General features: G+C 33.7%; 1 protein-coding gene across 1 annotated transcript in view; it reads right to left on the reverse strand.

Annotated features, from left to right (window-relative positions):
• Window positions 1-19,482, reverse strand: part of LOC126889767 (myrosinase 1-like) — a 69,012-nt gene that overhangs the window by 13,899 nt on the left and 35,631 nt on the right. Inside the window, exons 5-7 of the mRNA XM_050658358.1 lie at window positions 12,397-12,696; window positions 4,099-4,236; window positions 3,500-3,603 (exon numbers count right to left, since the gene is read on the reverse strand). Of these exons, the coding sequence (XP_050514315.1) occupies window positions 3,500-3,603; window positions 4,099-4,236; window positions 12,397-12,696 (542 nt within the window). The remainder of the gene's footprint in view (window positions 1-3,499; window positions 3,604-4,098; window positions 4,237-12,396; window positions 12,697-19,482) is intronic.

Genomic DNA, 19,482 nt, shown 5'->3' on the forward strand with positions numbered 1-19,482 from the left:
AACTCGACAATTATTGGCGGAAATGAGTTCAATTTTATTACTCGGGGGTTTTTGGGGTCGCTGAAAACGAATATGACGTCGTAAGTGATCTCCAGAGTACCTGGTATCCAGGGTACCTACTGTTTACCTCATCTTGTGGAGTTTTCGGCAAAAAAATATTAAAAAATTAGTTAAAAATCATTACTCGGGGTGTTTTTGGGGTCGCTAACGACGAATATGACATCGGAAGTGACGTACGGAGTATCTGGTATCCAGGATACCTGCTGTTTACCTCATTTTCTGTAGTTTTCGGCAGATTGATTAAACGATTAGTCAAAATCCATTACTCGGGGGTTTTTGGTGTCTCTGACGATGAATATGACATCGAAACTGATCTCAGTACCTGGTGCCCAGGGTACCTGCTGTTTATCTCGTCTTCTGGAGTTTTCGGCAAATTCATCTAAAAATTACTCAAAAATCATTAGTCACGAGATAAACAGTAGGTACCCTGGGCACAAGGTACTCCGGAGATCACTTCCGATGTCATATTCGTCGTCAGCGACACCCAAAAACCCTCTGAGAAATGATTTTTGACTAATTTTTCAATGAATTTGCCAAAAACTCCAGAAGACGAGGTAAACAGTAGGTAGGACAACAGTAGGTATTCCCAGTGCCGGATTTACCACTAGGCCGACTAGGCCGCGGCCTAGGGCCGCAAGCAAAAGGGGGCCGCAAGCAAAAGGGGGCCGCAGCGTTTTGTAAAAAAAAACTTTTTTGATGAAAAAATTGAATTTTTAGTTTCAACACTGAGAGAAAAGTAAGTACTATTCTCTTTGTGTTGATTCTGCACCAGACATTACTCATTCAGACCAGATCCTACAGTATGTTTTAAGTGATGGTATGCCTGTAGAAAGATTTATAGCTTTCATTAAATTTCACGATCACACTGCAGCACACATTGCGGAAATTATTTTAAATACCTTGTCAGAGTTAGATATCCCATTGTGCGATATGAGAGACTAGTCGTATGATAATGCCTCGAATATGTCAGGCAATTATGTAGGTTTACAAGCACTAATAAAAAAACATAACAAAACAATTTAGCTGAGTATGTTCCATGCTCCGCTCATTCATTGAATCTAGCAGGCACACATGCAGCTGATTGTTGTTTGGCAGTAACAAAACTATTCATGTTTATTCAAGAATTTTACGTTTTCATGAGTGCATCAACTTCAAGATGAACCTTGTTGGAACGGTTGGAACACATTGTCAAAAATAGCAATAACGAAAAGAAACTCCTTCCAAAAGGGGTAAACTTTACAAGATCGGCTGCCAAATGGCATGCTGTAAAAGCTATTTTACTTAACTACCGGAGCTACTACGATGCAGCAAAAAAAATATAAGCCGATACGGGGGAAACAAATGGGAGCCAAGCTGAAGCTAATAGAACCAGTAAACAATTTTTCAAATTAGAGAATGTCATTCTACTAAACATGTGGTACGATATTTTACAACGTTTTGACAAGAGTATCAAAACATTGTAAAAAACTGCTACAGACTTGAATGTGACTTGCAACATATACAAATCTCTAAAGGAGTACATATGTTGAGTCTGAGAGAAAACTTTGATTCCTATGAAAAAAGAGGAAAAATGTTGTCTAAAAATGAAACCTATATTCTTGAAATAAAAATAAATAATTTTAAAAATAAATGCTGTTTGTTAACTTTTTGAATTATATATTTTTTATAAATATAGAAATTGTTGTTAGAGCTGGTTTGGGGTTTTAGCCAAATGTGTAAACCAAGATTATTTAATTAGTGAATGCAACATTTCAACCTATATTATGTACCGTATTCAAATAGTGGCATCATTAGTGGCATTTCTATTCATTTATGTTATGCTGTGTATGTTGTACCAATTTTAAAAAGTAAAATTAAAATAAACGTTATGTATTAATTTGAAAGGTGCTTTATGCTTAATTACATAATCGTGATGTTATCGGGGGCCGCACGGGGTAATTTGGCCTAGGGCCGCAAGTACTCTTAATCCGGCACTGGGTATTCCCGAGATCACTTCCGATGTCATATTCGTCATTAGCGACCCCAAAAACTCCCCAAGTAATGATTGTTGACTAATTTTTTATTGAATTTGAGAAAAACTCCACAAGACGAGGTAAACAGTAGGTACCCTGGGCACCAGGTACTCCGGAGATCACTTACGACGTCATATTCGTTTTCAATGACCTCAAAAACGCCAGAGTAACAAAACTAAACTTTTTTTTATTGTCTATTTGAGTCATTTTTTGTATGTACTTTTTCCATATTATATCATGACTAGGGGCCACAAAGTTTCCTGATGCATTCACGAATCGAATGCAAAAAAAATATCAAGATCCATCTTGCCGTTTTCGGAGGCTTAATGGTTTATTGCTTCGACTAAATTTACTTTTTTTATAGATTTTTACATCGAGATTAACCTGCCAATTTATTCCAATAGTAAATATTTATTTGATAAATAAATAAAATAAGTCTTATTTGACGTTAGTAAAATGGAGAAATGTTAGTTTATTGGTCGAAAAACTTTATTCATAGAATAAACTACTATTTGTCGTTGGTGAAACCGGCCATAAGAGGAATAAAGGAATTAAAGTATTCCAACCATTTTGACTATCAACAACAAACATTGAAAGACATTGACAAAGAGTTCTATTTGTTCAAGATTTTCATTAATTCTTTCAATAATTCTGATTCAAAATTTCGTCCTTGATCAGAATGCAACTCTAAAAGAAGTCCATGCGTTGATACGACATGTGTTAAAAATGCTTCTGCTACTGTAGCCGCTTCTTGATTAGGAAGTAGAACCATTAAGTACTCGCTTCCTCCCTCAGAACAAAGGTTCTCCCGAAAGATATTGTGCCCTTTTACCACGACTCCTTGTTCTAGGACGTTTTCTAATAATAATAGTTATCCGTTTTATAATAATAGTTACCGCTCACGTGGGTGGCTTTGGGAGTATAGCAGGGTAGTCTGCCATATCTAGGGCATACGGTATACAAGGTAACAGGGCCTGTGCTACGCTTCAACCGCTTATTATTAGCCCTGGTCCTGGTCCCTGGGTTTACTCAAGATATTCATTTTACTCAGGTTGAGTCGACCTGGTGCCTATAGACATTTTTAAAAATGTCTAGTTGTTCTTGCCGGCGGTGGGATTTGAACTCCGGTCTACCAGCACTCAAGCATACTACCGCCTGAGATACGTCGGGGACGTTTTCTACCGTTACATAAATCGAATTTCTTACACCAATCTTGTACAAATATCGACTTTCGGTTCTACTTCTGGTCACGTTGGGTGAACACTTTTCTACAGGCTACAGAGCCCAATTGCTTGTTTGTTCTGGTTTGTCTTTGAATTTGTGTCCTTATCTAGTCGTTTGTTACCAGTATTGAAATTTTTTCTGGATTCAATGAGTTGTTTTCAATAACAATATAAGATTGAACAGTTAACAATGACTTCCATTACCTGTATCCACTAAACCATTCAAAGTTATCGATTAAACTCCAGTATACAATTGCTGTAACGTTAACTCCTTCGTCCATAGCGTCAAGGATGTTGCAAAAATATTCCTAAAAATAATATAAATATTATTGACTTTATCAAATCAAAAGTTTTAACCCCATATTTACAATAAAATATATCATCCTGTGACTATGGAACTTGTGAGATTTGATTACTGAAAAACTTATCTATGTATCAGTACACACAGTATAATAAGTAATGACTTGTGGAATTTGCTCTGGTGATAATTAAAAATATTGTCCTCCAATCACTGATCCAGAAGAGGAAGGCGAAGAAGACATATCTTCTGATGAAGTTTAATTTAATTTTTTTAATGTAAAATATTGTACTCTACATTAAAATATTGATAAGAGCGTAGGCGCAAAATTTCTTGCTTTTTAAATGCAATTATTTTGTCGAATCCTGAAAAACTAATACGTATTTTTGAAAAATTTAATCGCAGAATGAAAGATTACATTATTATGAAAAAGAGAAGAAAATTTAGTGTGATTTTTAATTTTAAATAACTACATTAAATATACATATATTATGCATTTACTCACTGTGTAAAAATCGATTCTACTTTGGTCGTTGAGATCAGTACCATTGTCGCTCATTCCTACTTCAGTTATTATGATATTTATATCTCCATATGTCTTTTTAAGCCACCTTAAAACTTTTAGGGCACCGGTAGGAACGATCTAAAATAATATTAAGTATATACAGGGTGATTCATTAAGAATGTCCAATCTCTAAGTTGTAGATTCTAGACCTCAAAATATTAAGATTTAACCTAAATCACTTAAATAAAATGTACTTCATTACTGAATTACAGGGTGTTTTATTTAAAAATTGAACAACTATTATTTGTACCCAGTACTTTAAAACTGTTTGACATAAAATATCCTTGTCATACTTTGCAGAAAGTGTAGTTACCGTATACCCTACTAAATTATGATAAACAAAGGTTTCTGGCTACTACCAGAGGCGTACAACGGGGTACAGTGAATGGCTTACCCTTCCCAAATTCTACGCCATTCTATGTAAATAATAGCTATACTCTTTATTTGTAACTATAAAGTCATTATTTTTCGACATATTTGAAGTTGAAAATAAAATGGTACAGCTATTTTGATTAATGTATTGCGCTCTTTCATTTTTAACTTCAAATACCTCGAAAACTAATGCTTTTATCCGTTACTAATGAAGAGTATATTATTTACATAGAAAGTATTGGAGAATCTAAAAAATAAGCTAAAATAGCAATTCCATCAGGAGCGTAGCATTTGGGATGAGTCAGTCATTCCATTTCCCCTGTCGTACGCCTTTGGAAGTAGCCAGAAACGTTTATTTAATATCAATTAGTACGGTGTACAGTACCTACACTTTTTGACATTAAAAGTACTGGGTACAAATAATTTTTAAATTTTTAAATCAAACATCCCTATTATCTAAATATTAATTGTTTGTGTCCAGTACTTTAAAAGTATTTGACATATCCCTATAATTCTTGGCAGAAAGTGTACGTACTATACACTCTACTAAAATATGTTAAATAAACTTTTCTGGCTATTACCAGAGGCGTACGACAGGGGAAAATGAATGGTTAACCATTCCCATATTCTACGTTACTGGTGCAATTACAATTTTAGTGCAATTTTTCGATTCTCCAATACATTCTATGTGAATAACATACTCTTAATTCATACTAGTAAAATCATTAGTTTTTGAGATATTTGAAGTTAAAAATGAAGGGGTACAATTAATACATTAATCAAAATAACTGTGCCGTTTCATTTTAAACTTCAAATATCTCAAAAACTAATGACTTTATCGTTACGAATTAAGAGTACCTACATTTTTTCCATACAAAGTATTGGCGAATCTAAAAATTATGTTAAAATAGCAGTTCCGTCAGTGGCGTAGAATTTGGGAAGGGTCAACCATTCACTTTCTCCTGTCGTACCCCTCTGGTAGTAGCCAGAAACGATTATTTAACATAATTTAGTAGGGTGTACAGTAACTACACTTTCTGACAAGTATAATAACGATAATATGTCGAATAATTTTAAAGGACCGGGTACAAATAATAGTTACCGGGTCCCTAAAATTTTAAATAAAGAATAAATTATTTAAAAAAATAATCCTTTAAAACTTTTTGACATCCGTGTCATACTTGGCAGAAAGTGTAGGTGCTGTAGGTCCTACTAAATTATGTTAAATAGTCGTTTCTGGCTAATACCAGAGACGTACGACAGGGGAAAGTGAATGGTTGACCCTTCCCAAATTCTACGCCACTGACGGAACTGCTATTTTAGGATAATTTTTAGAGTCTCCAATACTTTGCATGTAAATAAAGTACCATTCTTTCGTAACGAAAAAGTCATTAGTTTTCGAGATATCTGAAGTTAAAAATGAAACAGCACAGATATTTTGATTAATGCATTATGTCCTATCGTTTTTAACTTCAAATATCTCGAAAACTAATGACTTTATCGTCACTAATGAACAGTATATTATTTACATAGACAGTATTGGAGAATCGAAAAATTGCACTAAAATAACAATCAGCCAGTGGTGTAGAATTTGGGAAGGGTCAACCATTCACGTACGCCAATGGTAGTAGCCAGAAACATTTGTTTAACATAGTTTAGTAGGGTGCACAGTACCTACTCTTACTGCCAAGTATGACAAGGATATGTCAAATGGTTTTTAGTAACTATAATGAAATGCAACAAATTGAATTTTGCATCGTAGATTTAAAATGCGTTTATCTCAAAAACGATTCAGTTTAGTGAGATGAATGTAGTATACCAATTATTGTAAGTAAAAATAATAGGGGAATAAAAGTTTTGATCTCAAAATTATATAGAGTGGGGGATAAAATAAATTGAACGTATTAAATGCGCGCTGAAAGACGTATGTGGCGCCCACTTACCAAATTTTGTGTTGTTATCCCATGCCTGTCAGGAAATATTAAAAAATGAATAAAATAAAAAAATAATTTTGACACCGTGTATTTCGGTTATTATCAACTTTCGTACTAAGGTAAGCTAGCTTAAATCGACCTATTTTAATCTTAAGAATCTAAGGTTAAGCTATGGTCCATTCGTTACCAAACATCCTGTATATAGCATTTAATGTGAGATTAGGAGATGGGCCAGGCCATGGAATTTGGGTGTCTACACTGTAAAAATGGCGTGCACCCATCCTCCATGCTATGGCATGCTGGACGAGCCATACAGTCTGTAGTCAACACCCCGATGTATGAGCGGGACCACAAAGTGTATCAATACTCATACCCTTATGGATCGCACCTGGCGGATCATAAGGGCCTTCACATTTTACTCTTCTTCAACTTGTCTTGAGTGAAATGTCTTTAATCTTTCCTATCAGCCTCTCTTGGCTAACTCTTGTTTTTTCCGACCCTGAATGGCTATTAGGTTTCCGAGGGCAGACGGGTCACTATATTTCTTTCTGTTACATACTCTTGACTAAGGGAGTAAACCCTAACAGAAAATCCTGGTCCTCCTGGTAGGGGGTTAGGGCGTAGGGCCTGCTCCTCTACACCTGTAAAAAACTAACTGCAAAAAATTCTAAAATCCAGCCTCGGAATACGGACGGAAAAAAACGAAGACGACGTAGCAAACAAACAAGGACTCTGAATATAAACACATGGAATATCCAAGGGTGGAGAACTAAGTCAGACGAAGTCATGGCAGAAGTAAAGAAAATAAAATCAGATATCACAGTTCTCACCGAAACAAAGAAAAAAGGCCAAGGAAATGAAGATATAGGAGGTTTTATCCATATTTATAGTGGAGTAGAAAAAGACAAGAGAGCACAAGCAGGGGTATCAATATTGATAAAAAAAGACTTAAAAGGAAACCTGAAAAGCTGGGAACAGATCAATGAGAGAATTATTAGAGTATCTATTACGTGGAAAGGGCACGACCTCGAAATCATTGGAATATATGCTCCGTCAGAAAATGCATCAAAAACAGCTAAACAAATATTCTACGAGACCTTATCAGAACTTATAGAAAATATAAATAGCCGCAAAGAAATTGTGCTGTTGGGAGATTTTAATGCTTGGACAGGAAAAAAAATAAATGACAAAGTTGTGGGAAAATACGGTGATGCTAAAACAAATGAAAATGGGGAACATTTAATCGAATTCTGCGAACAGCACTCTCTGAAAATTCTAAACGGATTCTACCAACATAAAAACATACGTAAGTATACCTGGGTCCAACCAACGAGAAATACCAAGTCAATTATAGATTATGTTATCACCAAACAAGAAACACACATACAAGTTGAAGACGTAAGAGTATTAAGAGGACCGGAGTGTGGAACTGACCACTATATGGTAAGATCAAAATGTTTTCTACAGTATCGACCGCGACTACTACATCAAAATGACAACCAACCAGCTCAATCAAAATCACTCGAGACGGATCTACGTAAATACAATATTGATGCACTGCAAAACGACTCAACATCATTTTTATATAAGCTGCGGCTTAGCCAAAAATTGTCGAACCTGACTTACTCCTCAGCCCAGAATACCTATAACGAGATATTAAATAAAATCAATGAAGCAGCTTATGAAGCGCTCGGCACAGTGGAAAGGAACAAAAAGAATACTCCATTGTGGTGGACAGATGACATTGCTAATGCAGTACATAACAAGAAACAAGCGTATCAAAAATGGCTGCAAACAAATGACCCAGATGATAGACGAACGTATGCAAGATCAAACAGAGAAGTAAAAAATCTAGTAACGAAAGCAAAAAATAATTCCTGGGAAAGTAAATGCGAAGAGCTCAACAAATATATAGGGTCAACAAGATCAAGAGAAGCATGGAAAACGATAAAAAATCTGAGAACAAACAGAAAAGAGACTAGTAGAATAGATTTAATAGAAGAAAAATCTTGGATCGAACATTACTCGCAACTTTTGACTGAAACAAGACCGCAATTCACGAACATCAGTACAACAACATATGAAGTAGAATACGATGAAGACGATGAAATAACAGTACAGGAAGTCGAGAATGCAATACGAACTCTAAAAAATCGAAAGTCATGCGGACCACAAGGAATACCGAACGAATTACTAAAACACAGCCCACAAGTACTACGAGAATTACTTGCGTATGTTTTCACCTTATTCTATAAAGGTCATGATTTACCATATGAGTGGACAAAAGCACATATTAACAATATATACAAAAAAGGAGATAGAAAAAATTGTTCAAATTACAGGGGGCTTAGTGTCATAAACTCACTCTCAAGACTCTATGGAAAAATAATAAAAAATAAAATTGAAAAAGAGATGACAGATGTAGAAGAACAAAATGGCTTTCCTGCAGGCAGATCCTGTATGGACAGCATATTTTCTATAAAGCAAGTTATTGAGAAAAGATTAGCCCACAACCTTTCCACCCATATAGTTTTTATTGATCTGACAAAGGCATACGATAGTGTACCACTTTTAATGCTCTGGATAGCAATGGAAAAACAAGGAATAAGCAAAAAAATATACAAGCAGTACAACAGCTTTACAAAAATATGACGGTAAACATTAAAACTGGAAACAAATTAACGAGAGAAATTCCTATTAGTAAGGGCCTAAAGCAAGGCTACTGCATAGCACCTACACTCTTTAAAATATATTTAAATGAGGCACTCTCACTGTGGAGAAGAAAGTGCTGCAATATGGGCATCCCAATTCCCAATCGATGACGATAGATTGTACCGGGTGTCCCAATAAGAATGGCTCTCGGCCATATCTCAGGAACCGTTTATGGTAGAGCTTTGAAATAAAAAATTTTATAACAAAAGTTGCCTCAGGAAATGCCTGGAAATTATTTTCATAATTGTGGGACCACCGCTAGAGGGCGTAATTGAATATCAAAAATTAAAAAATCTAAATTTTACAAAATTTTCCTAATGAAGGGGCACTAGAAATCCGATCGTCGTATTCTTCATAAAATTCTACGCATATTTGATTTGACAAGTTTAGGTCTACCTTTGGAAATACGAGGTGGGGGTGAGTGGGAACCTTGTTATGAAAAACTGGCTGTGAGTCCGGTTCTGCTTAATCAAATTTTGCAAACTTGGTCTTGTTGAAGACAGATCTTTTTCGTCAATGTAAAAGTTATGATTTCGAACCAACTTACTGAGTAATATGCTAGCTAGAAGGCGTTATTTAATTTTTTTCAGAAATCTAGTGTTCCTTGGAAAATATTAAATACAAACATGCATTTTTGATACCATATTAGAAAATTAGACAAAATTAGCAACAGAATAGCGAAAATAGCGAAAACCACATGTTAATACCTTTTTTCTATCTCGAGATATCTTACAAAACGTGTAAATTTAAAAACATAACTGTTACTGTCACCGGTAAACGAAATAATTCATTAAAAGTAGTGTGCTATGGAAACAACAAAGAAACATTTTCCAGCTGTCAACGTATATTAGGTCTTTTCAACGCTTCTCATTTGTTTCGAGCCTCGTTCATATCTCGTATATTAATATTATACACGGATTATACGGCATATGACAGAGGCTCGAAACAAATGAGAAGCGTTGAAAAGCCCTATTACATCACTATTTAGTGATGACATAAACGTTCGAATTTTTGCCCATCATTTTCGTTGCAAACATTTACTCTTTCAAGAGTAGATTGAACAGCAGTCTCAATTTCTGCTCTCGATATGCTTTGAATGGCGTTTAGTATTCTCTGGATAATTTATTCTAGAGTAGTGTATGATGGGCAACAATTTGAATACTTAGGTCGTCACTAAGTAGTTCTTTTTGTTCTGTGTTATATTTAATTTTAATAGTATTGTTTCTCTTTATATTGTTGTTTTAATTAATTATATTTTTATACGTTGACATCTGGAAAATGTTATTTTGTTTTTTTTTCACAGCACACTACTTTTCATTAACTTAGTTTACCGGTGATAGTAACAGTTATGTATAAAATTTACACGTTTCTCGAGATATCTTGAGATAGAAAAAAGGTATCGACATGCGGTTTTCGCTATTCTATTGCTAATTTAATCTAATTTTATAAAGTATGATTAAAAATGCATACTTGTATTTAATATTTTCCAAAGAAAACTAGATTTCTGAAAAAAATTAAATAACGCCTCCCAGCTGGATTATTACTTATTAGGATGGTTCAAAATTATCACGATTACATTGAAGAAAAAGATCTGTCTTCAACAAGACCCAGTTTTCAAAATTTGATTTAGCAGAATCGGACTTACAGCCATTTTTTCATAACAAGGTTCCCACTCACCCCCACCTCTTATTTGCAAAGGTAGAGTTAAACTTGTTAAATCAAATATGCGCAGAATTTGATGAAGAATACAGTAATCGGATTTCCAGTGCCCCTTCATTAGGAAAATTTTGTAAAATTTTAGATTTTTTTATTTTTGATATTCAATTACGCCCTCTAGCGGTGGACCCACAATTATGAAAATAATTTCCAGGCTTTTCCTGAGGCAACTTTTGTTATAAATTTTTTTATTTCAAAGCTCTACTATAAACGGTTCCTGAGATATGGCCGAGAGCCATTCTTATTGGGACACCCGGTACACAATACACTTCGCTGACGACCAAGCCATTCTAGCTGAAGACGAGAGTGATATAGACTATATGCTCAGAAAACTGGAAGAGGAGTACACTAAGTGGGGCCTTACAATTAATATACAAAAAACCGAGTACTTAGTTTTAGGAGAAACACCAGAACGTCTACAAATTGAAATGGGAACTATAAATCCAACAGAAGTCTTCAAATACTTAGGAGTCCAAATATATTCAAAAACAGGGAGTAACGACGAAATACATTCCAGGATTGGCCAAGCAAGATCAGCCACCAGACAGCTACACGGACTATTGTGAAGAATGTATAAAACAATAATAGAAAGTATTGGGTTGTACGGCGCTGAACTCTGGGAAATCAACCAAAGAAACAAGTCAAAAATCAAGGCGATGGAAATGAACTATTGGAGACGATGTTGCCGACTCACTAGACTTGATAGGGTGAGAAACGAAGATATTAGGAGACAAATGGAAATCGATCTAGATATAATAGACACAATCGAAGCCAAAAGACTTAACTGGTATGGACACCTTCAGAGAATGCCTGAAAATAGATGGCCGAAAAAAATAGAAAAATGGACTCCACCCACAAGAAGAAAACGAGGTAGACCAAGACGATCCTGGAGAGAAGATGTCGAAGATGCAATGACCGCCAGAGACTTAAAAACTGAAGATTGCTTCGACAGAAATCGCTGGAAATTAGGATGCGAGAAGCGGCGACAGCTGTAGAAGACTCGCTTATTATATATATATGTGAGATTAGGCACGACAAAATGTGATTAAAAATTAAGTTAAAATGAAATATAATAATTATTAACAAAATCAATGGGAAAATCCCAGTAGCTGGTAATGGTATAAGAAGTTTATTAAAAAACTATTAAAAAGTCATCCAAATGGATTGCAAAACGTTTTCGATCTAGATCGGATCATCTTCAGTGCGTTCTGCTTAGTAGAAGAAACTAGCAACCTTATAAAATTGGTAACATCGGGAAATATGATTTACATGTTAATAATGTGATATTTATAGCGACATTAAAATTTATAGCGACAAGTCGATACGAAAATATTATATTTGTTAAGAGTGCTCAAAGGGCAACATGGTTTCATGCTCGATAAGAACGTGTGGCTCTTGCCAGTTCAATGGACACAGACCAACACAGACCAGATAATAATTATTATTGTAACGATAATTACAATGTAGAAAAAAAAAGAAAACATATATATTTATATATACATACCACAAACCATCCGTTTGATTCTACAACCCATTTCGGATCGAATGTGTCAATAGTTCCAGCGTCATGTTTATAACTGGTTTCATTAAATGGTGCTTCTTCTTTTTCCTCCCTAGCTAACATAGTAAAATAATGATTTACTCCCAGATAATCATATGTTCCTTTTATATCGTTTATTTCTTCTTTAGTGAAAGCTGGAAGTCTGGATTTCGTGAAGTTAGCCTTCGCACTTCTAAAAGCTATTCTGTCTTTCACTACTTGTGGCCAGTCACCGTTGAAGATGGGATTTAAGTACAAGCCATACTAAAATATACGATGATTAAATAGGTACTCCACTGAACTAACATTAAAATGTGTAATCCTTCATGATTTTAAATTAACGCAGATCATAGTTAAAAAAAACTTAGATAGATATACAATGATATGCGCAAAAAACTAATAACCGGCAAAATAACGCAAAACACAGCGTCACAGTGTTAGTTGCCAAGCTCGTCCAATACGTCTGAAGATGAGAAACAATCAACATAATGTCAATTTATAGGTTTTTATAGCCAAATCTCCCACCTCCACTAGTTTCATCTCTTTTATCTCACAACTTAATGTGTTTCCCATGTTTTGCGTCATTTTGCCGGATAATTTACTGCCGCTCATCACTGTATACCAGGACATTTAGAAGTAAAACAACTGGAATAAATTGATTTTTAAATAGAACGCCTAGAGATTTGTAACTTTTTGCATTGTGTTCAGGAACTTCGGGAAAACTCTACAACAGAAAAATGGGTGAAAATGCATAATTGCATTTCAGTATATTCATCCAAAAGTGCATAAACATGTCATAATCAGTATATTGTGGACGGCCGTAGCTCAGCGGCATAATACCTGGCTTCATAAACCAGAGCGCGCGGGTTCGAGCCCCGGCAACAACAATCCATTTTCATTTCTGAAAATGATACGAGCCGTTCACCGTGCCTCGGAGAGTACGTTAAAGGCAGGGACACACATAATATACGCACCGCGCGCGCACCGAGCAGAGACAGCGACATGGATGCGGTGACCAAGCATGGCTACGGTGCTGATGCGGTGCGGTACTGTGTCCCCACAGACAGAATACCTTACTTTTTCTTTCTCGCGGTAGCACGTTCCACACTCTGCCGTGTGTCGGCTCGGGCTCGGTGCGGATATGTGTGTGCCGGCCTTAAGCCGTTGGTCCCCCTGGGCTAATGTATGTACATTGACACTAGTTACTTGAAACAGGATTAAAGATGTAAATGGTACCGGAACAATCCGAAAGGATCTCCCCGGCAAAAATGCCATACGATATTATTATTATTATTATATCCGTATACAGGGTGAGTCATGAGGAACTGTACATACTCCTACCTCGTATAGAGGCTCCTATGGGAAATAACAAATGACCATTAAAAAGTGTCTGCTCCCATTGTTTAATAATATACAGGGCGAGTTTCGCATTTTGACAGAAATTTGTATTCCTCATAATTTTTGAACGGTTAGATCGATGTGTCTATTATTTTGGTAAATCGTTACAATATTACCACCTAATCAACTGATTTATTCAAACTAGACAAAAATCAGGCCCGGCTTTAAAAAATTAGTTCGTTTGGGTCTTAGAAAAAATTTCACCCTGTATACGCTTTTTGAAAACTCTAATATGGATTTTACAAATTAGACAAATAGGCAATTAAAATGACATATTTATTTTTTTCCCCACACGATTACTTAATTTTTTATAAAAAAATCAAATTTGACTATGAATTAAAAGTTTGGTAAAGTGAACCATATATTTAAAAAAAATTAACTTTTATTACAAAAATTAATTTTTTTTAAACAAATATTTAATTTATGTTACCATTCAATCAGCTGATTTATTAAAACTAGAAAAAAATCAGGTCCGCCTTTAAAAAATTAGTTCGTTTGGCTCTTAGAAAAAATTTCACCCTGTATACGCTTTTTGAAAACTCTAATATGGATTTTACAAATTAGACAAATAGGCAATTAAAATGACATATTTATTTTTTTCCCCACACGATTACTTAATTTTTTATAAAAAAATCAAATTTGACTATGAATTAAAAGTTTGGTAAAGTGAACCATAGATTTAAAAAAAATTAACTTTTATTACAAAAATTAATTTTTTTTAAACAAATATTTAATTTATGTTACCACCCAATCAGCTGATTTATTAAAACTAGAAAAAAATCAGGTCCGCCTTTAAAAAATTAGTTCGTTTGGGTCTTAGAAAAAATTTCACCCTGTATACGCTTTTTGAAAACTCTAATATGAATTTTACAAATTAGACAAATAGGTAATTAAAATGACGTATTTATTTTTTTCCCCACACGATTACTTAATTTTTTATAAAAAAATCAAATTTGACTATGAATAATAATTAAAAGTTTGGAAAAATGAACCACAGATTTAAAAAATTAACTTTTATTACAAAAATTTATTTTTTTTGAACAATTATTTAATTTATATTACCACCCAATCAACTAATTTATTCAAACTAGAAAAAAATCAGGCCCGGATTTAAAAAAAATAGTTCGTTTTGGTCTTAGAAAAAATGTCACCCTGTATACGCTTTTTGAAAACTCTAATACGAATTTTTCAAATTAGACAAATAGGCAATTAAAATGGCAGATTTATTTTTTCCCCACACGATTACTTAATTTTTTATTAAAAAATCAAATTTGTCAAAATCGGAATTTTAACCTAAAAATGAAAAAAAAAAAATGAAATCACGGTTTAACTCGCTACAACTCAGTTTCATTTTAATATTTTTTTTTCAGAAATTTTTTACAGCACATATCTCAGCACCATTTTGAAGACTATGAAAATTGTTGTAGACTTTCAGTCTTCTTCTCGTAAGTTATGAATTTTTAAAAATAAAAGGTGCAGATTCGTGAATTGCAAAGATAAATCGCAAAAATTAAGTGAAAAAATTTAAAATTTATCTATTTGATCACGTCTATGTTAAACTATAGAGTCCAAAGAGAAGTTTTATGGGGAGTTTTAGATCTAGACGTGTTATAGAAAAAAAAAAAAAAATGGTGAAACTTTTAATTTTAAGAAAAACGTTGTTTAATTTTTTATTTTTATAGTAAAATTGCGATTTTGACAAATTTGATTTTTTAATAAAAAATTAAGTAATCGTGTGGGGAAAAAATGCCATTTTAATTGCCTATTTGTCTAATTGGTAAAATTCATATTAGAGTTTTCAAAGAGGGTATACAGGGTGAAGCTTTTTCTAAGACTTAAACGAACTAATTTTTTAAAGCCAGACCTGATTTTTTTCTAGTTTTAATAAATCAGTTGATTGGGTGGTAACATAAATTAAATATTTGTCTCAAAAAACATTAATTTTTGTAATAAAAGTTAATTTTTTTAAATGTATGGTTCACTTTACCAAACTTTTAATTCATAGTTAAATTTGCTTTTTTTATAAAAAATTAAGTAATCGTGTGGGGAAAAAAAATAAATATGCCATTTTAATTGCCTATTTATCTAATTTGTAAAATTCATATTAGAGTTTTCAAAAAGCGTATAAAGGGTGAAATTTTTTCTAAGACCCAAACGAACTAATTTTTTAAAGCCGGACCTGATTTTTTTCTAGTTTGAATAAATCAGTTGATTAGGTGGTAATAGTGTAACGATTGACCAAAATAAGAGACACATCGATCTGACCGTTCAAAAATTATGACGAATACAAATTTCAGTCAAAATGCGAAATTCGCCCTGTATATTATTACACAATGGGCGCAGACACTTTTTAATGGTCATTTGTTATTCCCCATAGGGGCCTCTATACGAGGTAGGAGTATGTACAGTTCCTCATGACTCACCCTGTATTAAGGGTCAGACTTTGTTATTAGGTGGTTTTTGGGATTACTGAATACGAATACGCAATCAGAACCGACTCCAGATGCACCTGGTGCCCAAGTTTACTGCTAAGGTACAGCTGGTTTCTAAAAAAACTGATACGACTCTAAGTAAGATTTGATCATTTTGAGCAGTGTATTTGATTGGTGTGACATTATGTTATATTTATTATGACAGACAAATAATAAAATAAACAAACAAACAACTGATTACATATTATGTTAATTCATAAATTGTAATAATTATTAAGGCTATGGCTACATAATTCGCAAATATTTTACGTGTGTCCCTACTTTTTCTGTCTTTACACGGCAAATTACGTGTAGTAAAATTCACACTGGTCTGGATATGTAAACATTACTAGAATGTCATTCTACTTGAAAATGTCATCACTAATTTAAAGAGATGGATTTTGAATGTTCTTGGATAACTGTTATTTTTATAATTGCAAATTAATAATTCAGTTAATAAATGTGATAATTTTTTCACTAACTATGTATTCAGTGATTGTAAGAATTTATTTGTACAACAAAAACTAATACTCAATCGAGAAAAGAGGAAAAGTGTTAAAGTGATTTTTAATAATATATTGTTATGGAACGCTTACAATTTTGAACATCTTTAACAACAAAATACTTGGATCACAGAATATATTATCCTAATGTATTCTCTGCTTGGATCTTCCACAAATAATACACAATAAATAACTTTTTATTAAATTCACGTCTTAAATCAATTATTTATCAAATACACTATATATCAATAATATTTAATCAATAACTCAAAATATTCCCGATGCGATGTCAAATATTTAAAATTGTCACTGATTGTCAATGTCTGACTGACAATATATGCTGACAATATTATATTCGGCTGAGTGCGTTGTAAGACAAAGATAGATTTGGAAAATATTACCACGGCATTGTGTATTTTTTTCGAATCCTGAAAAAACCAATAAATATTTTTGAAAAATTTAAACGCAGAATGAAAGACTAAATTAGTACCGAGGGCTGAAAGTCCCTTAGAATAAATAAAAAGTTTATTTTGAATGAGATATTTGAAATTAAAAATCACACTAAATTTTCTCTTAGTTTTTCTCATGGACTTTCGGCCCTCGCTAATAACGTAATCTTTCATTATGCGTTTAAATTTTTCAAAAATACTTATTAGTTTTCTCAGGATTCGAAAAAAATGAATCCCCATTTGAATAGCATTGCAGCCGAATATACGTACCTGTCCTCTTAAGGTCTAAATTTTGATATTTTTTTGAATTCTTGCAGTTTTCGCATCTTCAAAAGGATTATCTTATAATATCTTCAAAAGCGTACGATCTTCATGAGCAGTAGATACTTTTGATCTTCCAGAACCTTGCTTTCTTTCGAGAGTTTCTTGCTCTCTCCATCTTTTACTAATATTAAAAACTGTTGTTCTGTTTACGTTAAAATGGTTTTTTACGTCAGATAGTGACCAACCATCTTCTAATCTCGTTACAATTATTGCTTTTAGTTCTTTGCTAGCATGTGGAGCCATTTTCTGACGTTGAACAGAATTTTAAAAGGCAAAGTTTTCAACCTAATATAAACATTTATAATATTGAAAAATATCAAAAATATTAATAAAAGATTTTTAATTGAAAACTTATTGGTCCATTATCTTGGTGACACCTCCAAGGCTTCTAAAAATTGCAAGCCAGATGGACGCTGAAGCGAAGAAGACAAGAGGGAATTCAAAAACTTACAATTCACGAACCCGTCTTTTCAGCTGGTAAATTCCAACGGAAAATGGACCTAGGTACTCAAAGGAGTAAAGACCAATATAAAAATAAAATAAAAATTCCATTTTTATTTAGTTGCAATGCGAAGGTAAAACTGTCTTATTTTTCACTTAGAATAGGAAGCGCAGATCAGCACTCTGAATCGACTATTTTCGACTCTTTTTGGAGTCATCATTGGAGAGGCGTAGGCTTGCTGCTCTCTGCTCGAACTGACAAAACCAAGAAAGGTTATCTCCACATTGCAACTGACGGTAATGGAGTAGTTTACTAGCGTCTAGCGTCATCTCTCCACTTGCAAAGGCAAAGTTTTCAACCTAATATAAACATTAATAATATTGAACAATATTAAAAATATTAATAAAAGATTTTTAGTTGAAAACTTATTGTTCCATTTCCCTGGTAACACCTCCATGGCTTCTAAAAATTGCAAGACAGATGGATGCTGAAGCGAAGAAGACAAGAGGGAATTCGCGATTTGCTTTCTCCTACTTTCATCGTCTCTTGTGATTATATATTGTAAAATCCGGAGATATGGGATGCAGCCAGAAAGCAGTTTATTAACGAAAAGTCTTGAATTTAAAATATTGTTTATTATATTTTTATTTCAATTATTCTAATTGTTTAAAAGGTAGTAAACTTTGCATCTGGGGCTTTTCGTTGTTTTCCTCGTAATACGAGAGATGTCGCTGAATTGCGTATCAGAGGTGAGTTCATTGCATTGCGATGGTTTGCCTTAAATTGGCAGAATTGTTTGTATTTTCTTCAGAGTTGAGACTTCTGAGCTTCACCGATGAGGCATAAGGATGCTGAAATAGCTATATGGAGATGGTGGTCCAACTCTGAATCAAAATAAACAAAACCTGCCTTGATCTTTTTTATCTTTTTCATTTTTACTCAGTTTGAGTATTTAGAAATTGTCTTTCGGTCCTTTTCCTTGACGAAGGGAAGGTAAATGCGTGGCCTAAGCGTCCTCTATTTGCTTTCTCCTACTTTCGTCATCTCTTGTGATTATATATTGTAAAATCCGGAGATATGGGATGCAGCCAGAAAGCAGTTTATTAACGAAAAGTTTTGAATTTAAAATATTGTTTATTATATTTTTATTTCAATTATTCTAATTGTTTAAAAGGTAGTAAACTTTGCATCTGGGGCTTTTCGTTGTTTTCCTCGTAATACGAGAGATGTCGCTGAATTGCGTCTCAGAGGTGAGTTCATTGCATTGCGATGGTTTGCCTTAAATTGGCAGAATTGTTTGTATTTCCTTCAGAGTTGAGACTTCTGAGCTTCACCGATGAGGCATAAGGATGCTGAAATAGCTATATGGAGATGGTGGTCCAACTCTGAATCAAAATAAACAAAACCTGCCTTGATCTTTTTTATCTTTTTCATTTTTACTCAGTTTGAGTATTTAGAAATTG

The sequence above is a fragment of the Diabrotica virgifera genome, chromosome 8, assembly GCF_917563875.1.
Source record: "Diabrotica virgifera virgifera chromosome 8, PGI_DIABVI_V3a".
Lineage (NCBI taxonomy): Eukaryota > Metazoa > Arthropoda > Insecta > Coleoptera > Chrysomelidae > Diabrotica > Diabrotica virgifera.